Source organism: Lepisma saccharinum, chromosome 4, assembly GCF_977018435.1.
Source record: "Lepisma saccharinum chromosome 4, izLepSacc3.1, whole genome shotgun sequence".
NCBI classification, from domain to species: Eukaryota; Metazoa; Arthropoda; class Insecta; order Zygentoma; family Lepismatidae; genus Lepisma; species Lepisma saccharinum.
In genome coordinates, this window is record NC_139232.1 from 55,254,738 (window position 1) to 55,278,543 (window position 23,806).

General features: G+C 39.6%; 1 protein-coding gene across 1 annotated transcript in view; it reads right to left on the reverse strand.

Moving 5' to 3' along the window:
- The window catches only part of LOC145986475 (serine/threonine-protein kinase 17A-like), a 234,541-nt gene that overhangs the window by 16,987 nt on the left and 193,748 nt on the right, over nucleotides 1-23,806 (reverse strand). Inside the window, exons 2-3 of the mRNA XM_083120522.1 lie at nucleotides 8,188-8,400; nucleotides 7,143-7,281 (exon numbers count right to left, since the gene is read on the reverse strand). Coding sequence (XP_082976648.1) covers nucleotides 7,143-7,281; nucleotides 8,188-8,400 — 352 coding nt within the window. The remainder of the gene's footprint in view (nucleotides 1-7,142; nucleotides 7,282-8,187; nucleotides 8,401-23,806) is intronic.

The window sequence follows — 23,806 nt, forward strand, 5'->3', positions numbered from 1 at the left end:
ACTCATAGGAAATTAGGTTGCCAACTCCACCATCATCATTTCACTGATATGAATAATTTTATTTACAATTTCTGATCGATTTTCCTCCTGTATTTTATTCTCTAGACGTCAGGCTTCGCAGACAGCGTAGCTAGCCTAGAATATACGCTCCTGTATGATACATAATATGTCAACTTATAAGGACCCAGCCCTTTAAATGCAGAAACCGTTGACACGACGTGGCAACTTCGCCATGGATTTTGTGCTCTCGTGGTATAGATTTTTAATCACAAGCGCACGCAGCCCTTTGTTTGTGCGCTCCCGGCCGAATATTTATTGAATAACAAACAAGGAGTTAGATCCAATTGACGAAAAGTAAAGTTCCTGATTAATATTTTATGCATATCTTAATAAGTAGTAGTGTGCATAAATCTTTTGAACAGTCCTTCAAAACCGTACGCGCCAAATCCCTTGCCTTCCAATAAGTTCGTCGGAAATGAATAATTATATAACATAACAAATGAAAAAAAAAAAACAATTATATTTCCATTATTTAATTTTAGTGCTTGTTAAGTCTTTCGGGGGGGACTCTGGACCTCCCCCCTAAATACGTCCTTGTCGTGATTGTTCCTTGATACTTAGTAATGCTTTAGTACCACGATCTACTTATCCATAGCGATATATGTTGCAAATTACAGTGATACACTGTAAAAAGTTGGCAGGATAAGTGACGGTTTAAGACCGATAATTTCCGCTACCGTAAAGACCGTTTTTCAAGTATTAACGGTTACTAATTAACCTAGGGCTACTTTCAATGGTTCAATATTTGAAAATATACACTTATGGTGCCAAAACTGCAATTTATAACCATTTTGTACATGATAAAGGGAAGGTAAAATCCCACGTGCACATTGCTGTTTTGATTGTACAACAAGAAAAATGGCAATAAGATGGCATGAACACGATTTGGATATTGTAGTCTACATTTAAATCCAAGAACAGGTTTGTCAGCTCACGTCATCGAGGAGATGCATATAGAAGGGTTTTAAAAAGAGTGACGGGAAACCTAGATTTGAATGTCTGGGAAGCTTCATTCATTGCAGAAGAACACTGGAATAAATTAAATAATGAAAATGGTAACACTGACCAAATATGGAGTTTTCTTTTTCACAAGTGGAGTAAGTCACCATCTTTAAAATTTAATGTAACGGAAAACATCAAGAAACTCTGTGAAAGCACTGTAATTTTGAATTGCCTGATGATATTTGTGATTCATAAATTAAAAATTATAATAAATAAATGTGATCCATTTTTTATTTGAAATAAAAATAAAACAGACTGCTTCTTTCACAGTTAATTTGCTATATTACAACTATTGAGTTTGAGTTTTGCGTTGAGTTGAGTTTGTATATAAAGTCCACTTTATGCACAGTAAGGCTAATCGGGACTGGACCTATAGTTTAAAGTGGGATCCGAGCCACTATGTGCCTCCACGGGGTATCGAACCCGGGACCCCTTGCTTGCAAGGTAAAGAAGCTACAACTGCGCCATCGGCGAGGCCCTATATTAGTACAACAATGTAACATTGACAATATCCATTGTATAACTGATTCTTTTTTGTTAAAAATAATGAAGCATTGTTATAACTGAATCTTTATATCAAACTAGAAATAAATGTCTGGTGAAGTGAGCGTGTGTTCTCCTGAAACATCACAATGAAAAACTGTGTTTTTATGCTTGTAATAACCGTAGACTACAACAGAAATAATTGCTGTCGTTGTTGATTTGCTCTTGTCCACTTTATACGCAGATAGGTTAATCGAGGCTGTATCTACAGTTTAAAGTGGGATCCTAACCCCTACCACAATGTGCCTCCACCAGGTATCGAACTCGGGGCCCTTTGATTACAAGGCGACGACGTTGTCACTACGCCATCGGGGAGGCCTGTGCGTACATTGCACCGCGTCATGAAGGAAGTGATATGGTCAGCACCACGCTCCGGTTACCTGTACACTCAAGGATTCCCCGCAGGTACTCATTTATTGGAAGCTGGGTGAACCCCAGAGCCGCTTTATGCAGGGACAAGACAGGAAAACTCCTTACGACGCCATCTCGGTGGCAGCCAGACGCCCTACTTACTGGTCCACCGTCGCCCCCTTCCGTTATCTGCCTCTCCACTACTTCATCTGCTGCCGTCTCTGGCGATAGCCTACCGGTAGCTACCAACTACAGGAGTCAGAAAACCTGGTATTGTCGGATAGATATAGTCATAAAACGTTCTTCGAGGACAATGCCCTTGGGTTTAATTCCTAGGTAAGACATGGGTGTGGTTCTGTGGCTGATCTGTCATAATCCACCCCCTACTCTCGTGAATAGAATTAAACTATAGGTAAGGAACAATAACGTATTTAGGAAGGGGTCCAAGGGGTCCGTACCCCTCCCCCCAAAAGACTTACTAAGTACAATAATGAAATAATAAAATAACTAAAATTGAATAATGAAAATATAGATAGTTGTTGTTTAATCGAGGATTATTTATTTCTGCCAAACTTATTGGAAGGCAAGGGTTATATTGGGATCATACGACTTTGAATGACAGAACCAAATATTATTTGTGCAAGATTTATTACTACTTACTTACATAACATTCATAAAATATCACCAGGAACTTTACTTTCCGTCAACTGGATCTAACATCCTCTTTTTATGTTCAATAAATATTAAATTCTTCATATATTTGATATTAATTTCCTTGACAGGGCAGTTTTTTATATCACTATTCTTATACCGTCATTTTGCCTATTCATGTGATGAAAATGTAATATTAATTAATTTTAATATTTTTATTAGTTTAATATAATTATAATTAATTTAGCTTAAACATTATATTAATAATAATAATAATAATATTTTGTGACATGTTTCTAGATACGTGCCTGGTAAGGAACATCATAATTTCGCTAACGCCAAGGTACAATAACCGAATTTATCAAATAAGTACAGTGCACATTCTTTAAAAAATGCTCGTTAGAAGCACCAGACGTCCCTTAATTCTGTAAATATTTTCTCTGTGTCTAGAAGTAGCTAATAGCAACGAACCTCCAACCTCATCCCATCTGCACAGCATCAATGCAGCTTCAACTTTATCTAACAAGCCACTTCCGCGTGTTGATCGTGGAGGGTTTGTCGTTTCTGGGGGCCGCAGCCATCAAGACCACCAACCACGGGGCTCCTGGCGGCTGCCAGATTGTTGGGGGTCCATCGTGGAGTGTCTGACAACGGACCGCATGCACGAGATAATGCTCCTAACACAAACAATCCTTCCTCTCAGAGGCTCGAAAGCTCTTAACGTCATATGCGATCCGCCCCAGTGATTCGAGCTCCACGTTTGCCTGTTCTTGTTAAACTTTCGGCTCTCTTTCAAGATATGCCATAAATGTCATGGATACAGCTCGAAGCACTCACGCCACTGCGATTCACGAGGTACGGAGACACTGCCCTCAAGCTGTTTATGTACATAAATTCAGTGCGGAACGTGGTTTCCCTGTCTTGTTGCGTACAAGAGCTTGAAGCTCTTCGATAAATTGTAAGTAGAAATGGACATTTGCAAGTTCATGTATATTTCTGTGTCTGGCCAAAGCCAATCAGCCCTCCTGGATCGCATCTACTTTGTAGTTTCTCTTCTGTGATTGCTGACGGTTAGGGTACAGCACAGCGCGCAACGACGCCTGGGGGCCTGTCTTAGGCATAAGTGTTCCTTCATCAATTTCACCATATCATCACTTATCTTCATCTTCAGGATTAGCTAAAAGTGGCAGAAAAGCAAACTAAAATTAACCAAATCAATGAACTGATCTTCTGTGATCCTTACATAGACACCTCGGTGACCGAACGGAGTGGTCTAGTAATTGAAGGGTTCGGGGTGTGAGTCTCGGCCTGGGCAGGAGTGTTTCTCAATATTACCTGGTCGTCTCTAGTAGCAATAAAAGGCACAAAAGCGATGTAGTACAAGAAAATGCAAATACACATATTAGTTCTATGCTGGCAGCCTATGGAATGCACAGCAAACTAAGTTGTACCTGAATATTTTACTAACGCTTACTACTATAGGTATTATACGCTCGTACATTCACAACTTTCCGTCTTGAGGTTGTAGGTCGCTTATTAGAGAAATATAAAGACACATTTAGTCAAAATGGGCATAAATTGGGCCTTTGTGTAATATCTTAAGAGTATTTTTTTTCCGGAGGAAAAGGGGGGGGGGGTTGAAGTTATGTTCCTGCAAATCCCTTCTAAAATTAACATAAATTACTGTGACTGAAATGAAATAATATATGTGAATATATAATTTTAGGTTCACATTCATTCTCCAGCCTCCCTTTTCGGGACGTCCATGGTCATATCTTAGCAACCATTCCACTTCTGCCACATGGAACGCATTGAATGTTTACTCGCATATCATCTGGGCCATTCCATACGCCCAGCCTGTCAATGAATGATTGATCCAGGAGCCTTGACCTCGATTCCCCACAGATGAATGACTTCAAGCTTGCACACCGGGGCTCTATACGCAACGGCTGACGAAAGAGAGCGCCCGACTTCATTCTGGACCACTGACATCATTGACTGGGAATCTTCTCATTCAGGACGTCAATAAACAAGATCTAGAGTTGGGTCACGATCATTTCGCAGGTCATCACTTCCTAATTCCATTCAAAACTCCAATGCATATTGATGCTTCTATGATTGCCAACGAGTAGGGTCCGTTGTTGGTGCGAGAGAGTTCGCCATGGTCTTTAACTAGGAAATGTGCTTGCCGATAGATGGCACTGTATATTATGTTCAACAACTTAACGCGATATCAAAATATTATTGGTAAAACTATCAAAGCCGGGAATCCTCTGTAACTCGTTTATTCTGTAATTGTTTACATTCGTACTTTCTTATTCTGCATTGGGAAAGATTGTTTAACAAGGGATTTCGCTTTTTTTTTTAACGAAATTAGTATCTATTGTCGACATGTCGAGTAATTATTGTTCGTTCTTTTCTCGCTTCCTGAACACGCAAAATGGCAGGCAAATCTTGACTAGCGTTGTGTTTCAAACGGCAAAGCAGTTTCAACCTTCTTAACAGAAAAAATTCCGCATAGCCCCGAAAACCATTCCCACATAGCCCCGAAAACCAATTCCTCATAGCCCCGAAAACCATTCCCACATAGCCCCGAAAACCATTCCCTCATAGCCCCAAAAACCATTCTGGATCGTATAACCATCCACGAATAGCCCCAAAAACCATTCACGATAGCCCCACGCACAATCACGGTAAGGTTAGGTTAGGTTGCTTAAGGTTGGGCAATATAGTGAAAAAAACTGTGTGTTTGGAAACACTTACCGGGGATTACGTCATCAGATACTCGCAACATCCTGTTCAAGTACATGGATGGAAATGCAAGCAACAGCTTTCGTGCATCGGACGGACATTATTATAGATAAAAACATGAATTAGCGGCCAAATACATTAAAAAATGCGAGAAAACACTTCTACGAACTTCCGAAATTACACACAAACTCAATTCCGTAAGACCTTTCTCCTGTAAATTTGAAGCAATCGGATTCCCGGCTTTTGATAGTTTTACCATATTATTTTATGTTAAACAAGCAAATAAGTTTTGGATCAAATGCAGTCATTTCAGAGCAATAATATTTGCATTGGAAGAGAAGGAGTTGAGAGGTACTAAACGATTTGCTGCGGAAATAGCTTAGTACTTCTTAACTTTTCACGGTAGATTTTTCATTTATTTACCAGTGTTGCGATAGCAGCAAGAACGACCCACCACCTACCTACCTAAGCATCAGAGCGACAAGCGACAACCTTGGAAGGTAAGAATTCGACTCGACACTCCTCATCTGCGGTCTCACCACGTCAGAGAAAGAAAACAGAACGGTGCTCTTAGTATGTATACATTTTTAGAATTGAATCATTATGACCCATTTCTTTATTTCACGTCCCTTTCTACCTCGTGGCCCAATCACGACGATGAGGATGGACTGATAAAATTGATGATGGGACAAACACAATGATACGCCCTCGCCTCGCTCGGGTTTCCAACCTGGATCCTCTTGATTCATATCCCGTTACGAAGACCACAGAAGCGGCATTAAGTCTTAGAATGATATGTTTTAAAATACGGCATTATATTCTGCCCTTTGTTGTAATTTAACAATGGAATGGTTCCTAACTCTAGGCGTGAGACTGATAGAGCGCGCAGTTAACGCTCACTCTCATAAATTATTGTGGTGACCAATTCTCCAATATACTGAATGAACGGTTCTTACATTTAAAACGAAGGAAAGACTCACGTTTGGAGGTCATTATAAGTGTAGAGAGGCAGAAAAGAGAAGGTAGAAATAGGTATAGACAAAAATGGAAGGAAAAGACCTGGCTATGCACACACACACACATACCGACAAAGAGGGAGGGAGGGAGAGAGAGAGAGAGAGAGAGAGAGAGAGAGAGAGAGAGAGAGAGAACAACAATCTTTAATATTTCAGTTTATTTTTTTATTTTAGGTTACTTTTCTGCCACTTTTGTCTAATCAATACGATAATATTTTCATTTACTTTATTTACTTGAGCAAAAATAGAAAAAAAATTACTTCTAGCTCCAAGAAGCACCACATTTTAAAATGTGTATAGTGTACACAAACATACCCTTTCTATGATTCCAGGACAATAAAAAAATCATGTGGGAATTTGCATTTTGTTTTATTTTACAGCACTTAATCTGCTACATTTGGTTAATCATGACGGAGGAAGGTCCAATCACAAAGTCAGAATACATAAACAATATATTGGTTTTGGGCCCAGACCCCGGGTCTCGTTAATTTGCAAGAATGCAGTATAAAGAGAGCTCTACGTGAAAGAGAGGTTGAAATTTAGAGCCGTCTGAAAAGATATCCCTTACACTCCAGTATGTATGTATGTGTGTAGGCCAGAAAGCTACACTGTCGCCTAGATGAACAAGAGCACTGAATGGTTATCTCTGTAAATCAATACATACTGTAATGCGTTATGTAATGCCTCAAACCTCCAAGATATAATACATTCTAAGGAATATGTAAAAAGTCAAGACACGTCTCAGCCCACATAAAGTAAATCACTCACCTTTAAGTCCAGATGTGCAATGTTCCTTTTGTGTAAAAAGTTTACCCCTTCTAGGATCTGCCTCATTAGTCTAATGGCCTCCTGTTCCTCCAATGACTCTTGTGTGTCTATGACATACTGCAGCTCCCCTCCAGAAGCCCTAAAGGGCCAGACAAGACAAAATGTTAATGAAGGAACTCATAAGAAATGCATATTTCAAAAAATGCAACAGCAACACTGAAGTGCTTCTCTTATTGTAATGTTTCACTTCTTCACTCACTTTAATTTTATGAGTATTTCATAAACAAAATGGTCTCAATTGGGTTTAACTGAATTTCCACATTATCATCATCATGCTATTAAAAAATTATTGTATTATATTAATATATTATTATTTCCATTTTTATCAACCACATCTCGAAATGTTACATTAAAATTCTGATGAAGAAAGTAAACCTCTAAAGAACAGCTAAACATATTTACGAAATTATTTAATATCTTTATAAATTAAAAGTTGCAACCTATTTAATCACAATAAAAATAATAAATACAATATTAACTTTCATCTAATAGTGATATTGCTATTTGAAACTTGTAATCCATTTCGAGTCTAGTCAAAATAATGGCAAGACATTTATTTTTGCCTATCACTTGCAAATTCGAGTGTTTGTTTGAACTTTTCGCAAGTACGAAACTGTGGCTTGGCACTATCTCGTCTCGAATGGTTCCTCATATAAGTAGTGCAATCGTTACCTTTAGTTTAATAAAGTGGCATGTTGAACATGCTGACGTAACATTCCAACAATGCTTCTTAATGAATTACAATCAAATTCTCTACTTCGAAGACAGCATTCTCCTGTTCTAGTATCATACGCCCTTTTAATATCATTACAATTTTGTTAAACTATTTACGACAATTGACACAATAATTACTAAAAGCTCTAGATTTATCCAGTGAGTTGGTCAATGTCCCAATTTGTTTTTAGTTATTCATTCCGTGTGTGTTTTGGCTAAAACAAAGTGCCAACTTTCTTGCTTATTCCTAGTTTCAAGAACGAATACTTACAACTCTAACACGAGTGCCATCTCTGAAGGAGTTTCGTAAACTTCGTGGAGGCGAACGATCCGAGCGCTATCGGCGGCGATTTCCAGAACTGCTACCTCGTGCATGATTTCCTTCCTCAGATCCATGGCCCGTCGCCTTTTCCTGATGAATTTGGCAGCGTATTCGATCCCTGTCTCTTTGTGGGTGCATTTTCTGACGGCAGCGAATTTTCCCCTGCGGAAAAGATAAGAATGTTACATTGAGAGTTTATTATATTCAGGTACATGGCTATACCTATTTTTTACAGTTTGGGAAAATAGTACAATCATGAACGTGTGGATATTTCTAATTAACTACTAATTAAGTGGAGATTATTAATTCATTCTCCGGTGTGTGCAGCGATATGAGAAGGAAACCGACCAACCATGACCACTCAAAAATACAACTGCTCTGTCATTAGTACAGTTTTTCAAACCGATACCCGAAATGGTAACAATTAAAAGTTGATCAAAATGTTGATTAAGTAATATTAGTGGGCGAGTACGCGACTCCAATTATAAGCATCAATTTACCATAGTTGTGCATTACATTATTTTAAAAATACATCAGAATATAAAAAGTACCTGTAATATAATCACAAAACAAAATTCTTTCACATGGTACAAAATCAATGGAAACTTCGAAATTTGCATAACTTCCAGGATAAACAGACGATACTTTCCAATACCGGTAACACAAGTATCGGTCGATATCGATACATCGACATCGGTATTGGTCTAGGCCTGGTAAAAAATTATTCATAGCTTTTCTTGCAGCTTAAACAGTTCATACGAATGCAATGTAAAGTATTCTAACAATGCCCGTTGCTATCACAGAAGCAGGTGTACTAGGCCACTTTCAAGTTTAAAACTGACTCCCTAACTTACACTATTCAAGAGAATTCTAATTTTTTCTAAATGTCGGAACAAGATAAAAGTAGAATGAACCTCGCTGTATGATCATGCACACTGTGCCAACATAGTTGATCACATCATCAAAGTTTTACGTCGTCACAGTTGCATTAGCATTGCCTAGAAGTTAACGAATTCCATCATTTGCCTCGTAAACAATCGAGAATTTATCTGCCACGGTGCAGAAATGGTTAATTGACGAACTGTCTAGTGAAGGTTCTGGGTTCGAGATCAGGCTTAGACATGGGCATTCCATTCTGAGTATCCCCTTTCATCAATTTAATCAAATCGCCATTCCTCTTCCTTGTCGCGATTGGCAAACGAAGAAATCCACATCTGTAAGTGTTCGACTGATACAGAGAATTGAAACCAGTTCTTATTTTACTGTGCCTATTTTTCGTGTTCATTTGCTTACCTATTTTAGAGGTCCATAGTGCCTATTAGTTTACGGACATGATTACCAATATAGTACAGGGGCGGAAGACAAAAGGAAAAATAATTCAGGTACCAGCTCATTTTCCTCAGGAGACAGTTTTTTCTTCTCAAATACAGGCCATAATCTGTCCCGGGGATCTATGGAGTAAAAGAGCGCATAACGGTAGAGAGGGGAAGAATGTGAGTGGTCGGAGGGATGCAGTACGCGCTGCTGGTAGCTGCAGCCGCGTTTTCCCCTCTATGCACGCACTTCTTCTCTCACGCGTTCATCGGTCAAGGCCTCTCGAAGCACTACTTACGCAGATAACTTGTTTTCGTTCGCTCGCTCCAAAGATTCCCGGGACAGATTATGAGAAAGCCACGAATCCAACTAGGAGTAAGCTAGATGATCTTAAAATATTTAATTCATTATGAAAGTAATTAATTCTTGCACTGGAGTGGCCTTCCTTGTGATCGTGAATGTGACCACACCAATTAGCTTAGCGACTCCGAAAACTATGGATTCGACACTAATCTAGGTCATTTGTGGCATTTTATTTTTCACCCCCTCTCAGCCCCCATGCCGATAGATGATGAACTTGGAGTTGAACCGCATTGGTAGTGTCACGAAAACTATGGATTCCGTTCGCAACACAGCCTGAATGGTAGACAACCCGAGAAACACTATCGTTGCGCGGATAGCATAGAGTCACGGATGTTTGTCTGTGCGGAATTTAACATCGGTGGTTCTCGATTATTTTTACATGTCGCCCCTTCCCACCCCACCCCTAGGGGTGCCAGGGGTGTGTTACCCCCACAGTATTTATTTCCAGATTGCAAGTGATACGTGTACCAAGTTTGGTTGAAATTGCTCCAGGCGTTCGAGAGTTATTGCTGAACAAACATACACATACACACTAGATACATACATACATACATGCAATATATATATATATATAAATAGATAGATAGATAGATAGTTAGGTTTCCAAAGATTGTATGCCATTTCGGACACAATTTTCAAGAACGCTGAGGAAAATGAAAACGCCGCTAATTTTAGATGCCACATTCTTCCCAAAAAAAAAAAAAAAAAAAAAAAAAAAAAAAAAGTCCCAATAATTCAAGACCAAAAGAATTTTTAAAAATTTATTTTGTACCTTACATAACATATTAATGTATAGGAATGTAATTAGTAAAGAACTATACAATGGAAGATAATGTTACATGATATTCAGGACTGCAAACAGAAGCAATAACAGTTGCATTATTACTAATTGTTTTCGGCAAGTGTATTAACCGGCGCCATCTTGAAATCAAAGATCTCTCTACAACATATTATTGAAACTCTATAGCACTTGTATTACTAAGAGGGAGCGGATCAATGTACAGTTCCCGCACTTCAGTGTGTCCCGAAGAAACTTCTCGAGACACCGGGACAAATTATACCTTTCCGGGACTTATAGCAATCCTAAAAAACAATAATATAATTAGTAAGCATTTGGTAAAACTGCTCCACTACAACTTGTCCCCCCTCATTCTTAATCTACAATAAGGTTCTCACTAGTTTTCGGAAGAGACACGTGACTTTCGTGTTTCCACAAACACTCGAGGGGGACATAAAAAAACAAGTGAGGGTAGTCAAGTTACCATCTCTACTATTGTTGTGACAAGAGGGTGGAAAATATACTGCACTCACCCCCTTACGAGAGAAGTCCTCAGGAACCATTGTGAACAAATTTTCCTCACGCGTGGAAGTTATGGCCACACTCATTGCTAGATCGTAAATGACACATACTATGCTTAATTGCTAGGCCGCTGGATGAGGAGGAGATCCCCCCGGGAAAGGGGGAGGGGGTCATTTTGTTACATTGTAAACTGTCGCATCGCAAACGGAGTTATTAAGATGACAAACGCCGTTCGATTTACGACTTTTACAACTCGCCATTCTCTTCTTTCCCTCCGTTTATATCCCCTTTGGTAAAAAAAAAGATGGCCATTAAAATGGTCGTAAAGCCCCGCGGACGAGCTTGCACAAAGTGCTTCAAGTTAATTTGATTACCCGCTCGCAGTGCAGGAGGTCTTTGAATCATAACTCTGTCGGTTCGTGTCACTGTCCCGCGCGGCATCTTGGCAACGGTGGCTCTTTTGTGTGTTTAGGAAGGGAATCACTGGACCAAGGCCAGGTAACGTGCGGAATACGGAATTTTACGGACCGTTGGCTTTTCCTCTTGTGCCTGCCGCCTGCGATGACTCTTCTGCGTGCCGAGGTTCGAAGCAATGCCCTCGCGGTTGCTCGTGTCTATCGTGCGAAGCTCTTGGAGGCAATGATTCCATGGCATCTTGTGGCCTTAGAGTGGACGGTTGCTTGCATCGCTTGGTGTAGAGACGTGCGTTACGCGAGCCCTTTATACATTTGCGTAACGTAAGTCTCAGCCCTTAAATTTGAATCTCAGCCCTTATACAATTGCATAACGTAAGAGTCTCAGCTCTTATACGTACATTTGCGTAACATAGGATTGATTGATTGCGTTGGTACTTTAAGTCTAATCGGGACTGGACCTACAGTTTAAAGTGGGATCTGAGCCAGTATGTGCCTCCGCCACGTATCGAACCCGGGACCCCTTGATTACAAACCGAGGACGCTACCACTGCGTCATCGGGGACGCCCGCGTAACATAAGAATCTCAACTCTTGTATATTTGGGAACATGAGAGTATCAGCCCTTGAGCATTTGCATAACATAAGAATCTCAGTCCTTATAAAGGGTGTTTCATAAAGCGCGCAGTTTTTAAATCGCTTGTCATTTTTAGTTTGAAGGTTGGCAACACTGTTCTTATCATTTTCGTAATCTCTGATCACTCCGATTAATACTTGAGAAATTTGTTCAGTTTAGTTGCCATGGAGCGGTTCACTATCGAGCAACGCGTCGATGTCTTGAAAACATATTACAGAAACGGGGAGTCTTACGCACAGACAGTTCGTAATCTTCGCGCGATCTTCGGACGTAACAATGCCCCCACTGCAACAATAGTTAGGAGGTTGGTGAAGAAATTCGAGATATCCGGGTCAGTTGCAACCATAAATTCGCCTGGGCGAAAACGTAATCGTCGCACAGATGAAAACATGGCAGTAGTGCAAGACAGTGTGAATGTTAGCCCCGCAAAGTCACTTCGCCGTCGTTCACAACAGTTGGGGATATTGGTATCCTCAGTGCAACGAATACTGAAAGAAGGCCTTCATATGCACCCTTACAAGATTCAGTTGACGCAAGAGATCAAAGCAACCGATGATGCGAAACGAAGAAATATGCCATATGGACATATGCCAGACATCATTTTTAACTTTTAAATCGCATACGGGCATATGCTGGACACTTTTCACTTATTAAATCGTAGTGAATGTGTAAAATAATAAATATAAAAATGTCAACTTTCATGCAATTTTGGCTGAGTTATTGCATTTTCGAAAACTGCGCACTTTATGGAACACCCTTTACAATTGCATAACATCTACTGTTAGTTCACGGCAGTAGCAGGGAGTCAGTACCTTCCTGGTGCAATGGGAATTGGGAGCTTTACCTGTCCCAGTTATTTCGCACTGTTTCGTGGTATTTGTATTCAATATTTCCAATAAATAATAGACGCCAATTTTGTATCTCATACGGTTGTACCATATTTCGCAGATCGAATGCACAACGAGAGCGCTAAACCAGTGTTGTTAAAAGTCCAGGAAGGAACCCAGACATTCTAATAGGTTCTATTAGGTTCCGAAACAGGACCGAAACATTTTTTTTCTCGCACAATTTAAATTCGGTCCAAGTTGCGTATTGTTTCATGGGAAAAAGAAGTTCCTGGGCCGTATTTAAATTCATCCGGAAAAAAGGTTCCTGGACCGAACTGAAATACTTTACAGATAAAAACTGAAATACTTTACAGATAAAAAGATTCTTTACTGTCCAGAACCCATTTCCGCTTCCTGATTTTCTCTCCTGGACCTGAACTGAATTTATCTAAAATTCCTGGACCTTTAACAACCCTGCGGTAAACCTCCGAGTTATGAGCACGATGTGGCAACAACGCAATCTTGCCATGCGCCTTAATTTCGTGTCTCCGACAATAGATACTGGGCCAGTAGACCACATGAAATTCCTTGGCAATTCTAATGAAGAGACTGCAAATTGCATTTTCTTTCTCTTTCTCTCTCTCTCTCTCTCTCTCTCTCTCTCTCTCATTGTGTGTGTGGGGGGAGGAGGTGCGTGTGTGTGTGTGTGCGAGAGAGAGAGAGAGAGAGAGAGAGAGAGAGAGAGAGAGAGAGAGAGAGAGAGAGAGAGAGAGAGAGAGAGAAAGATCTCCCATTCTATTTTTTGGACCATTTTTTGTTGCAGGAGGTAAAAGAAGAGAAGAAAAAAACTTGGAGATAATTCCTTTCTGAACCAAAGCTAGGGGATAATGCAGTCAAGGTTGCACGAAGACGAGACACCATCATCACGTCCCTGAGTACCTCGCTTCGGTCACGGTCGATGAATCTCTAGTAATTAACATGTTAGAGGCTTAATTTTAGTTCCTGGCACGAAGAACCCCTTAACACACGACAGGAGAGTGGGTGGCCGAGGGAACCCATCCCTTAACCTTCACGATTTACGGTCTTATCGCAGCACCAGGTAATTGCATGTATTCTCATCTCACCCTCCCCCAATTTCGGTTCCACATCATGATCTAAATCTTGAGTGCTTGTGGTCATGGATTTTTAGACCACTCGAGTGTAGTTGCTGGTGCAAGCACGAAGCGTAAGTGGGAGTAGCACATTGCGCCATGGGTGAGCATCAGGGGCGTATATTCTAGGCTAGCTACGCTATCTGCGAAGCCTGAAGTGTAGAGAATAAAATACGGGAGAAAAATCGATCATAAATTGTCAATAATATTATTCATATCAGTGAGATGATGATGCTGATTCTGGAGTTGGCAACCTGATTTCTTATGAGTTGGCAACCTGATTTCCTATGAGTTGGCAACATGATTCCTTATGAGTTGGCAACATGATTCCTTATGAGTTGGCAACCTGATTCCTTATGAGTTGGCAACCTGATTTCTTATGAGTTGGCAACCTGAATTCTTAGGAGTTGGTAAACTTATTTCTATTCGTAGCCTAGGACCACGTGACATAGTGAGATAGCCCATATCTTGGCTCAGTATACGCCACTGGTGAGCATTATCGATATTTGTGGATATCGCATATCAAGGAAGCCATCAAGTCAAAATGAATGGTACTAAGGCCTGAAATAGTATGTTATGTAAGTGTTTAGTATGTCACCTCCCATAGCGAGAAAAAAAATGGCTTCATTGTGAAAATCCGATTTTTTGGAAGAGATGCATTTTTGAACACTGGAAAAAAAACCTTCATAATGTGGGCCCCCTTAAATTTAGTACAATTTAAAACAGCATAAATTATAGTGATATAAGCTGAAATACAATACATGGAAGGCTATGGAATATAATGTTTTCTGAATATTGAGCACACAAAATAATGCAAGAATGTTCGTTTTTTTCTAAAATCCATCGTTTTAATTCGTATGGCATCTATGTGGCCATGATTTCCCGTTCTTATTTTCTTCCCTGTTTTCACCATATCTATTCCCTTGGAACTTGTACCAGAATTCCATGATTAGAATTTGGGCGAAAACACATTCTGTGCTTGTTTTACAGCAACGGAAAGGGGGAGGGGGCACTTTAGGAACGACGTAGGGCTCACTTTAGGACCACAAGTGCTTATTTTCTTCATGCTATTATTTCTCTCGCATTCTCGTCAATGGCTATCCAATTACATACAAAGATAGCTCCTATATTTGGTATTAAGCATGTAGAAGAGTTCATGCATTTACCTCTCAAATGACCGAAGTACAGCAATTGAACGTGGGAGTAATAAAACTTTCGACTTGCACAAAATCACTCACGAGCTGACTGGAGAACAACAGTAATCAACATGGGCGCAAACACTGCATGCGACAATAACGTAAACCACCAGCTCAATGTATTTTCGCCATCCTACGGTATCATCGAGACCAGAAATGCAGGGGGGCCGCTTTATGGACGGGGCCCGCATTTGGTACACTTCCTCTAGTTGAAATCTCACTTTTTCCTTGCTACAAGTATATGAAATATTGCGAGCCATTAAAGAAAAAAACTAATTTTAAACCTGCTAATTTTCCTACAAAATTATTGCTTGATATTTTCACTTAGTCTGTCTGATTCTGTTTTATATTCGTTCTGCGTCAAAGCGTTGTTTTTACGCTTAGGCTACAACCATGGACGTCCGCAGGATTCTTTCCAGGGAGGAGAAGAAAGGTATTTTTTTTCCAGAGAGGGGGGCAAACGACGTACATTTTCCTCCGTAATGGTATTGTCGCCTCAAAAACACATTGCTTCAATTTGAGTTATCATTAGGGCCCGGGACTTTATGTTATAACATATTTTTCATTTGGCTTCGGATCTAATATTGGGGTGAGATCTTTACATGTCTGATGAAAATCAGCCGAAATAGACAAACTTGACAGCATATTTTGACATATTTCACCAATTTCGCGTTTTTACAACATATTTCTTCAATTTTGTTGTAATAAGACATATTTCTGTGTAATTTCATAATTCTCTCGCACATAATCGGTTATTTCATAACTTATGTTTCTCTTCGTAGCTTTAGCACAACGGATAGTTCATATTGTCGATCGCAGGATATGGAAATTACGGAGGAAGAAAGGTGCCGTCTTTTCTTAGTACAGAACAATAATAACCCACTTTTTTTTATCCCGCCGACAATTGATAGCCATGCAAACATTATCGAGGAAAAATGTTCTCTCTCATTGTTGCACGGGAAGTAAAGAAGTTTCGTTCTCATTTCTTTGCCTTTTTCGCTTTTCACAAAAATCAGTCAAAAGTAAAAATAACATTCGGTACATTACAGCCCCTACTCTACTCTATCGGGTATGGGAGAAATTCGAGAGTACTGTTGTGCATATTTTTGGCTTTACTGGGAATATTTCTGCATTTTTCTGACATATTGTAATTTTTCATGACATATTATCCAATTTATATGACATAATTACATACATATTTTACAGTTTTATAGGATATAAAGTCCCGGGCCCTTATCATGTTCCTGCGAGGCCCTTACGTATATTAGTGTGAGTGAAATGAAATTATATGTGTGTAATGTGTACTTTTTGGTTGACTGTTATTTTCCAATTTTCCAGGAGGGCTCCCCTTGCCCCACCTTCCGGTCGCCCATGGCCGCAACGTACGAAGGTTGTAGTCATATTTTACGTATTATTCTAAAGAACTGTTATTTCTCTTTTAATGGTTCCAGAACGTCTTTTTCCATACACGAGCGTTCGCTGATTTTTTTCCAGCAAAAAACGGGGATGAAACAAGAAAGCTCTTTCCAGACAGGTATGCAAGGCATTCCCCCACCCGAAAAATACTGATTCAGTATGTTTACGTTTGGAACAATCTGTACAAATCTTACTTGTATTTATCGGTCAATTATAAAAATTCATTCAAATTAGTGGGTGACGGAAATTAAATTGTGAAATATATAATTTTAAGCTGACAATTTCCGAGGTGACGCCCCCTTTGCCCCTCCGCTTCGGACGTCCATGTTTCCATACGTCTTGAGATTAGTCACAGTAATGTGCGGAATTCAGTTTATGGCTCAAGCTTAGTACTTAAGAGAGATGCATTTATTTCATTGGATACGTCTAACGATAATAATATTTCTTCTGTTAATCTATGATTTGTAGTTCAACGCGAACGATTTAAGTTACAAATCAGTGACAGCGACAAAATGTTACATTCCGTAATAGCTCTACATTGTAACGTCCATAGATCCTTAAATTAAGTTCTAAAAATTTACACAACAAAACTTTACGGAAAAAAAAAACTATACAGAATTCGAAGAGAGGATCTCGTACAGTGAGATCATGAATATTACCGTGCAAATTGTCCATCACCATGTTCGTGCACTTGTTTGACCCAATAAGAGCTTCAAGAATTAAAAGAAAACTCAAAACAAGCTGTTGACAACTTCTGCACCAGCGTACATAAAAATCCATCGCTTAAAAACGCATAGGATGTAAGAGAAAAATTAATGAAATTAGTAATGGGCAATTTGCACGGTTATACTCATGGATCCCACATTACACCGGAACCCTTCTCTCGCATCGATATTTAAATATAATCTCAAGGTAAGCAAATAACAATATGAGAAAGTTAATAAATAATATATAAATGACGTTTTCCCCACCTCAAGTGCAACTTTCTCCGTATGCTTATTTTTTTCATGAATGAATTTGTAAATCTTATCTCCTCAGTATCCTTGAATGATGATTTACAGCCATAAATATTCATAGATAAACAAAGCGCTATTAACAAAACTTTCTTAAACGAAACTTATAAACTGGAAAGGAATAATAATCACTTGCTAATTGGCAGTGAAAATATTGTACTTATAATGTAAATTGCTTTGCTAGATGGCGGTAATAAAGATAAATAATCTATTTATTTATTTATTTATGCTGATATTATCCTGCTGAAAAACTGTTGACTAGACTTAGTACAGCAGTACGTATACATGTAAAGATATATAAGTTACAAATTTATAATGCAAGATATGATGATAAAAATGTAAGTGAAGAAGCGTGTCATGCCAATTGAAGATACTTTGCAGCAAGTTCTCCATGGCAAGCAGTGAGCTTGATCCAAAGTTGAATCCAGCTATCTAGTTAACAAAAGTCGAAGTTGCAGCAAACTTGTCATAACTAGCTGTAATCTTGCGGCAGTAGCCTTTCAGCAAGAGAAATGTCCTTGCGAACACTCACTTGACGAATACCACTTACATTGAACTTGCATCCAGCTTTTGCCATATCAAACGTACGTGGACAAGCTACAAACAAGCTTAGTAAGCTTGCCACAAGCTTACCAGAAGCGTGCAGTAAGGAAAGGCTGGGCAAGCACCGCTTGCGTTGTTTTTTAAAACACTTTTGATATCTTAAGTTTGTGTTTTTCAATGCCTTTATACACATTAGAATGGAATTTATTTACTATAAGATATTTACATTGCAGAATTCTCATTTCCCCTATTTTCTGTTCTTTTGGCTTGAAACATAAACCGGCTGCACCCTTGACGACGCTGGGCGATGCGGCACGACTGACCGCGTTAGAAGAAGAGGACTGCTCGCCTTTCTCCCCGCTTTTCGAGTGACTTATGCAGTTCTTGCGTGGACACTGTCCATCCTCGTTTACGAAGAAAAAAGGCCGAGGGCAAGCAACACCAAGACCGCATCTGTCTTTGGCAAGGGTGTTGGAAAGAATTCGTCCACACTGGCCACAAGTGTTGCTAACTTCCAGAATTGTCTGTGCATCCGTAGCACCACCTAACGCGGTACGATTTTCAAGTTTGAAACTCTAGAGTCATGGGCGTCCGGAAGGGGGAAGCAAGGGGGGGCGTGTTCCCCCGGGAAAATAAAAGTCAATCCAAAATTATGTATTTCACACATATAATTTCATTTTAGCCACAATAATATGTGTTAATTATTCCATGAACATCATAAATTCAAATTTAAGCAATTTTTTTTTTAGGGAACAACACTATTTTTGGAGAAAATGTGCCTTGTTTGCCCCCCTGGAAAAATACCTTCCTTACTCCTCCCTGAAAAAAATCCTGGAGACGTCCATGTCTATAGTAATCAACAAATTACATTATGAAGTTAGCCAGTGATCACCAGTCGTATGCTATTTATAAGAAATGAAATCACAGCCGGTACTTGAACATATTCGTCATGTGGTCAGTTACTCGGAAATATGGAGGGTATTGAAAACAAGGTACATAGAGGAGTGAAAAGGAAGGTTAATTTAGATGCGTGGGTGCTGCGGATGCGTGTTGTTTTTTACTGTGATATTGTGCTGTTTTTTTCTGTTCTTTGTGTTGTGTTTTTGTACCTGGTGTAAAAGTATGATCTACATTGATAATTTCCACCATGGTTGACATACCAGACGAGCTATCGATTTGTAATGGTGCAGGTAAGGACTTGATTAGGGACCGTCTTTCAAAACCATTCAGTTCGAGAACATATGGTGAAAAGTTGGAGCTTGTGAATCATGAGCGACCGTGTTCTGAACTGTGCATAACCAAACCAACTAAGAAAAATGGGAAAGTTTTCATTAGGCAGTTTAAAACATCTCAGTACAACAATATTATGTGGTTATGTGGCAGCAATGATCTTAATAAATTATTTTGTTGGCCATGTGTTTTGTTGAATACAAATTTAGGACCATAGAACTATACAGGCTACAGTGACTTGAGCAATTTTTATAATGCAGTGAAAATAAATGAATGTTCCCAGAATCACACCTGCGCTTGCATCCAACCGAAGACAAGTCATGATTCATAATTCTAGCCAAGTAAGAAACCGAAACTCGTCCGTTCATTTAAGATCGAAACTTTATGCTAATAGGATGTTTATTATTTTCAGGGTTAAAAAAGAACGTAATTTAATTTACAGTTGCCCTCAAATATAAAGTAAATCATTATTTTCTTCATGGTTGAAATTTACAAGTTTATATCGAGAGGCTGTTTTTCTTCTTTAAAAACCGTGCAGCGAAGATTTGATTTTACGGTATGTATGCACTTCACACACTGAAACCCGATACTTCACCATTATGCACATTATTGTAAGTAGGGATGTGTGTAGGCCTATATTATATTTGAAATTGTTATAATTAACCGAAACGAAAAATTAACCCATCGCTTGACTATTACGAAAGGTCACGGCACGCCCCTGAAGCTTACGTGCTATCTGGGTACATTTTTACATTGAACACAAACTTTAAAAGCGTAGTCTTTTTGGGTATGTAAGTCGACGTGAAAACTTAGGTTATGTTATGATATTAATAAAGATTATTTTAAGGCCTTATCTTAGGTTCGAATCTTGTAGAAGATCTGGATGCTACTTTGTGCTGTCTGAACGATCTCGTGCATTCATTCTCATCGCCGCGATTTACGTAAGGAGGTAGAAAAGCGACACTGACCAACCAAAACCTAAAATTCACTGTAATTGCTGCAAGTTTGCAACACTAAACTTAAGATTTAAATCTTCAAGGGTACATTCATGACTATTTTGCTCGCTTCCACGTTAGAATGACTAATTGAATCTATAATTGCTTCCTATACTTCGAGCCCGAATAGCGCTACGTGAAGCTAGCCATCAATTAAGGCTCCGTTTGGCGAATATCCCAGTCGCGGCTGCAAGCCTAATTTCCTGTCGCATTACATAAGAGAACAGGACACTAGGTACCTGCAGTGTTGTCAACTTCTGAACCTACTATACTCTACACACAGAACTCGAAGTGCAACAATTCAAGGTTGATGCAATTTCGGTGCATCAATTGGAATTTTGGTTTCTTTGAAATGATTGATGCATTTTAGTTCATCACACGCACTAACAGCGCTGATTAAAGTGCACTTTGATGCATTTCTGTGTGTATTTTGAGGCAAGAAAAGTGCATCAGCAGTAGTTTATGCACTTTAATGTGTTACGGAAGTCACCTTAGTTCTGTGTGAACCGACGTCCGTGGCAGAGTGGTTAGCACAGCGCGGTACGATGCCAGGGGTCCAAGGTTCGAATCCCGGCAAAAAATAACCTGAAATAATTTAATTCAATCAGTCAATCCATTTAGTTCTGTGTAGAACAGATCTATTATCGTCATCAGAAAATACATGGCGAATTATCAAGTGTGGTGTGGATTATTTATGATACTTTCTTGGTTCATAAAAAAACTATAAGATGGAATAAAATTATTATTTTAGTAGATACACGAACGGGGTCATAAAAACGTGTTGCTTTAAAGTTATAAGATCTTTAACTGTACAAAATTTTACGATATCCACATTTACTACAATTCAACAACCCCCCCCCCCCCCTTTTCCTTCCTGAATTGCTGTCTATCATTGCAACAGAGATTCATGAAATTAATCTATGTTGCCAATATTTTTAAATACCTTCTCTTTTGCGCCTTTCCCCCCCTAATTTCCCAGTTCAGCGTAAACAATAAAAAGTCGACCTCCATAGCGGTTTAGCACAGCGCGCTACTACGCCAGAGGTTAAAGGTTCGAACCTTGACGTGGCTGTCTTATTTGTGAGTGTTCATCAATTTCATATTATTACTCATCCCCACCGTTGCGATTAGCCAAAAAGTGACAGAAAAGCGACGCTAAAGAAAGGAGAGAAAAAAAGGCCAATACGGAAAAGCAGATTATTTTGTTTCTTTCCATTTTGGTTATTGTACGTCGCATTTTTGCCTCTTTGGTGAATCACGACGACGAAGATGAATTAATGAATTGGATGATAGGACCAACACAATGGTTCATCCATGCCTTACTAAAAAGTTCAACCTAGAACGTTTGGCTTTGTAGAGCTGAGGAATATTTTAGGATTGACTAATTGAATTAGGTTATTAAACATAGCTTTTCTGCCACTTTTGACTAATTGTGGCGATGGCGATGAGTGATATGATGAAGGGACAGTCACAAAGAACATCCATGCCATGCACCGCGTGTGGTGCGCTGTGCTAACCACTCCGCCACGTAGGTCGGCATGCTGACTACTCCACTACGAAGACCTGTGGAAGAAGATATTGCATGCCAGTTAACAACGTGTAAAGTACAGAAAAAAAGCATCGCTAATCTCACATTCTTCTGCCCCATCACCCAGATTCATCCTTGGTATAAATATCGGCGGTAGGCAACACTGCGAATGCCTTGCAAATGAGTGAATCCTCGACGGCCCAAAAGAAGTAATCCTTATCCCCGTCAAGTGGTTCGCAATGACCAGGCCAAGAAACAAGGGCCGCTTCTGTTTCAGGAAACAAGGTCTTCGCGTAATGCTCGTATCCAACTATTTCTGGTGACCAGGACACTTCAAGAGCGAGCACCATGGCGCCTAGCTGGCCCGTGTAAATGGAGCGGGAAAAGTGTGGTACTGGGTCCTTGGCTTGGGAGGTTGTGGGTTCAAGACGTCCCTGAAAAAATCTGCCCACAATGCTCACAGAACAACCCTCAATATCTCAAATCTCCTTTTCGAATGACGTAATGATAACGTCATCGCCTTGTAATTCAAGGGTTCCCTGATTCGATCCCCGGTGGAGGTACATGGAACTGTTCACTGAATTAACCTCTTGTATTTATATTAAAAAAAATCTGCAGACGCAGAGTGGTCAGCGTCAGGCTCAAACTCTGAGTTAAGGCAGGAATGTATGATTCTGTTTGTTCCATCATCCATTTCTTCATTTCATCATTCATCCTCGTCGTCGCGATTACCCCGAAATAAACTTCTGCACTTTAAACCTACGTAACTCTTCGCAGGTGCAATAGGGCGAAATTCGGATTCTTAATTTGTTAGTAAAAATGATACTCAAAACACCCTTGTAATGGGATGCGATTTTTTTTATACATAAAAACACTGTACGAATGGCAATAAATTAGGCGTATGAATAATGTACACTACACAACTCATAGACTGAAGTTAATGAACAAAGGTAACTTACACTCAGCTGAAGTTAAAAGAGATGAAAAAGAAATCCCTTCATCGGAGACATTCCCAGAAATTCATATTTTTTCTTGTAAGTAAATACTTCTTCACTTGCTATGTCGTTAATAATCTTAAATTCTTGCTGAGGTCTTCAGACTCGAGGCCAAGACGTTGTTTAGAAATCGAAGTAAGAACGAGACAGTCATATGCAACTCGAGTCTAGAAGGAGACCGAGACATGTGTCGCCAGGGAATTTCATTCAAGTGGCCGGTTGGTTGTGTATTCTTGAATGGTCATGTCTGCTAATATTCCCATTATATTTCCCTACTTTCTTTTCTTTTCTTTTCCATCTCCTTCTCTCTCTCTTTCTTTCACACACACACACTCAGGCACTCTCTCTCACTTTTCTATCTCCCGCCCTTTTGTCCCTTCTATATTTTCCTTTCTCTCCTTCTCCCTCTTTCGCTCTTTCCCTTTTCTTCTTTCGCTCCTCCTCTCGTCCAACTCTCTTCCTCTCTTGCTCTTTCTCCTTCTATCGCTTTCTCTGTCCCTCTCTCGCTTTTTCTCTCTTCCTCTTTCGCTCTTTCTCTCCTTCTATCGCTCGTTTTCCTTCTCTCCCTTCCTCTTTCGTTCTTGCTTCTCTCTCTCTCCCCTTTCGGTTCTCTTTGAATTCATTTTTCTTCATGTTGCTCTCCTTCAT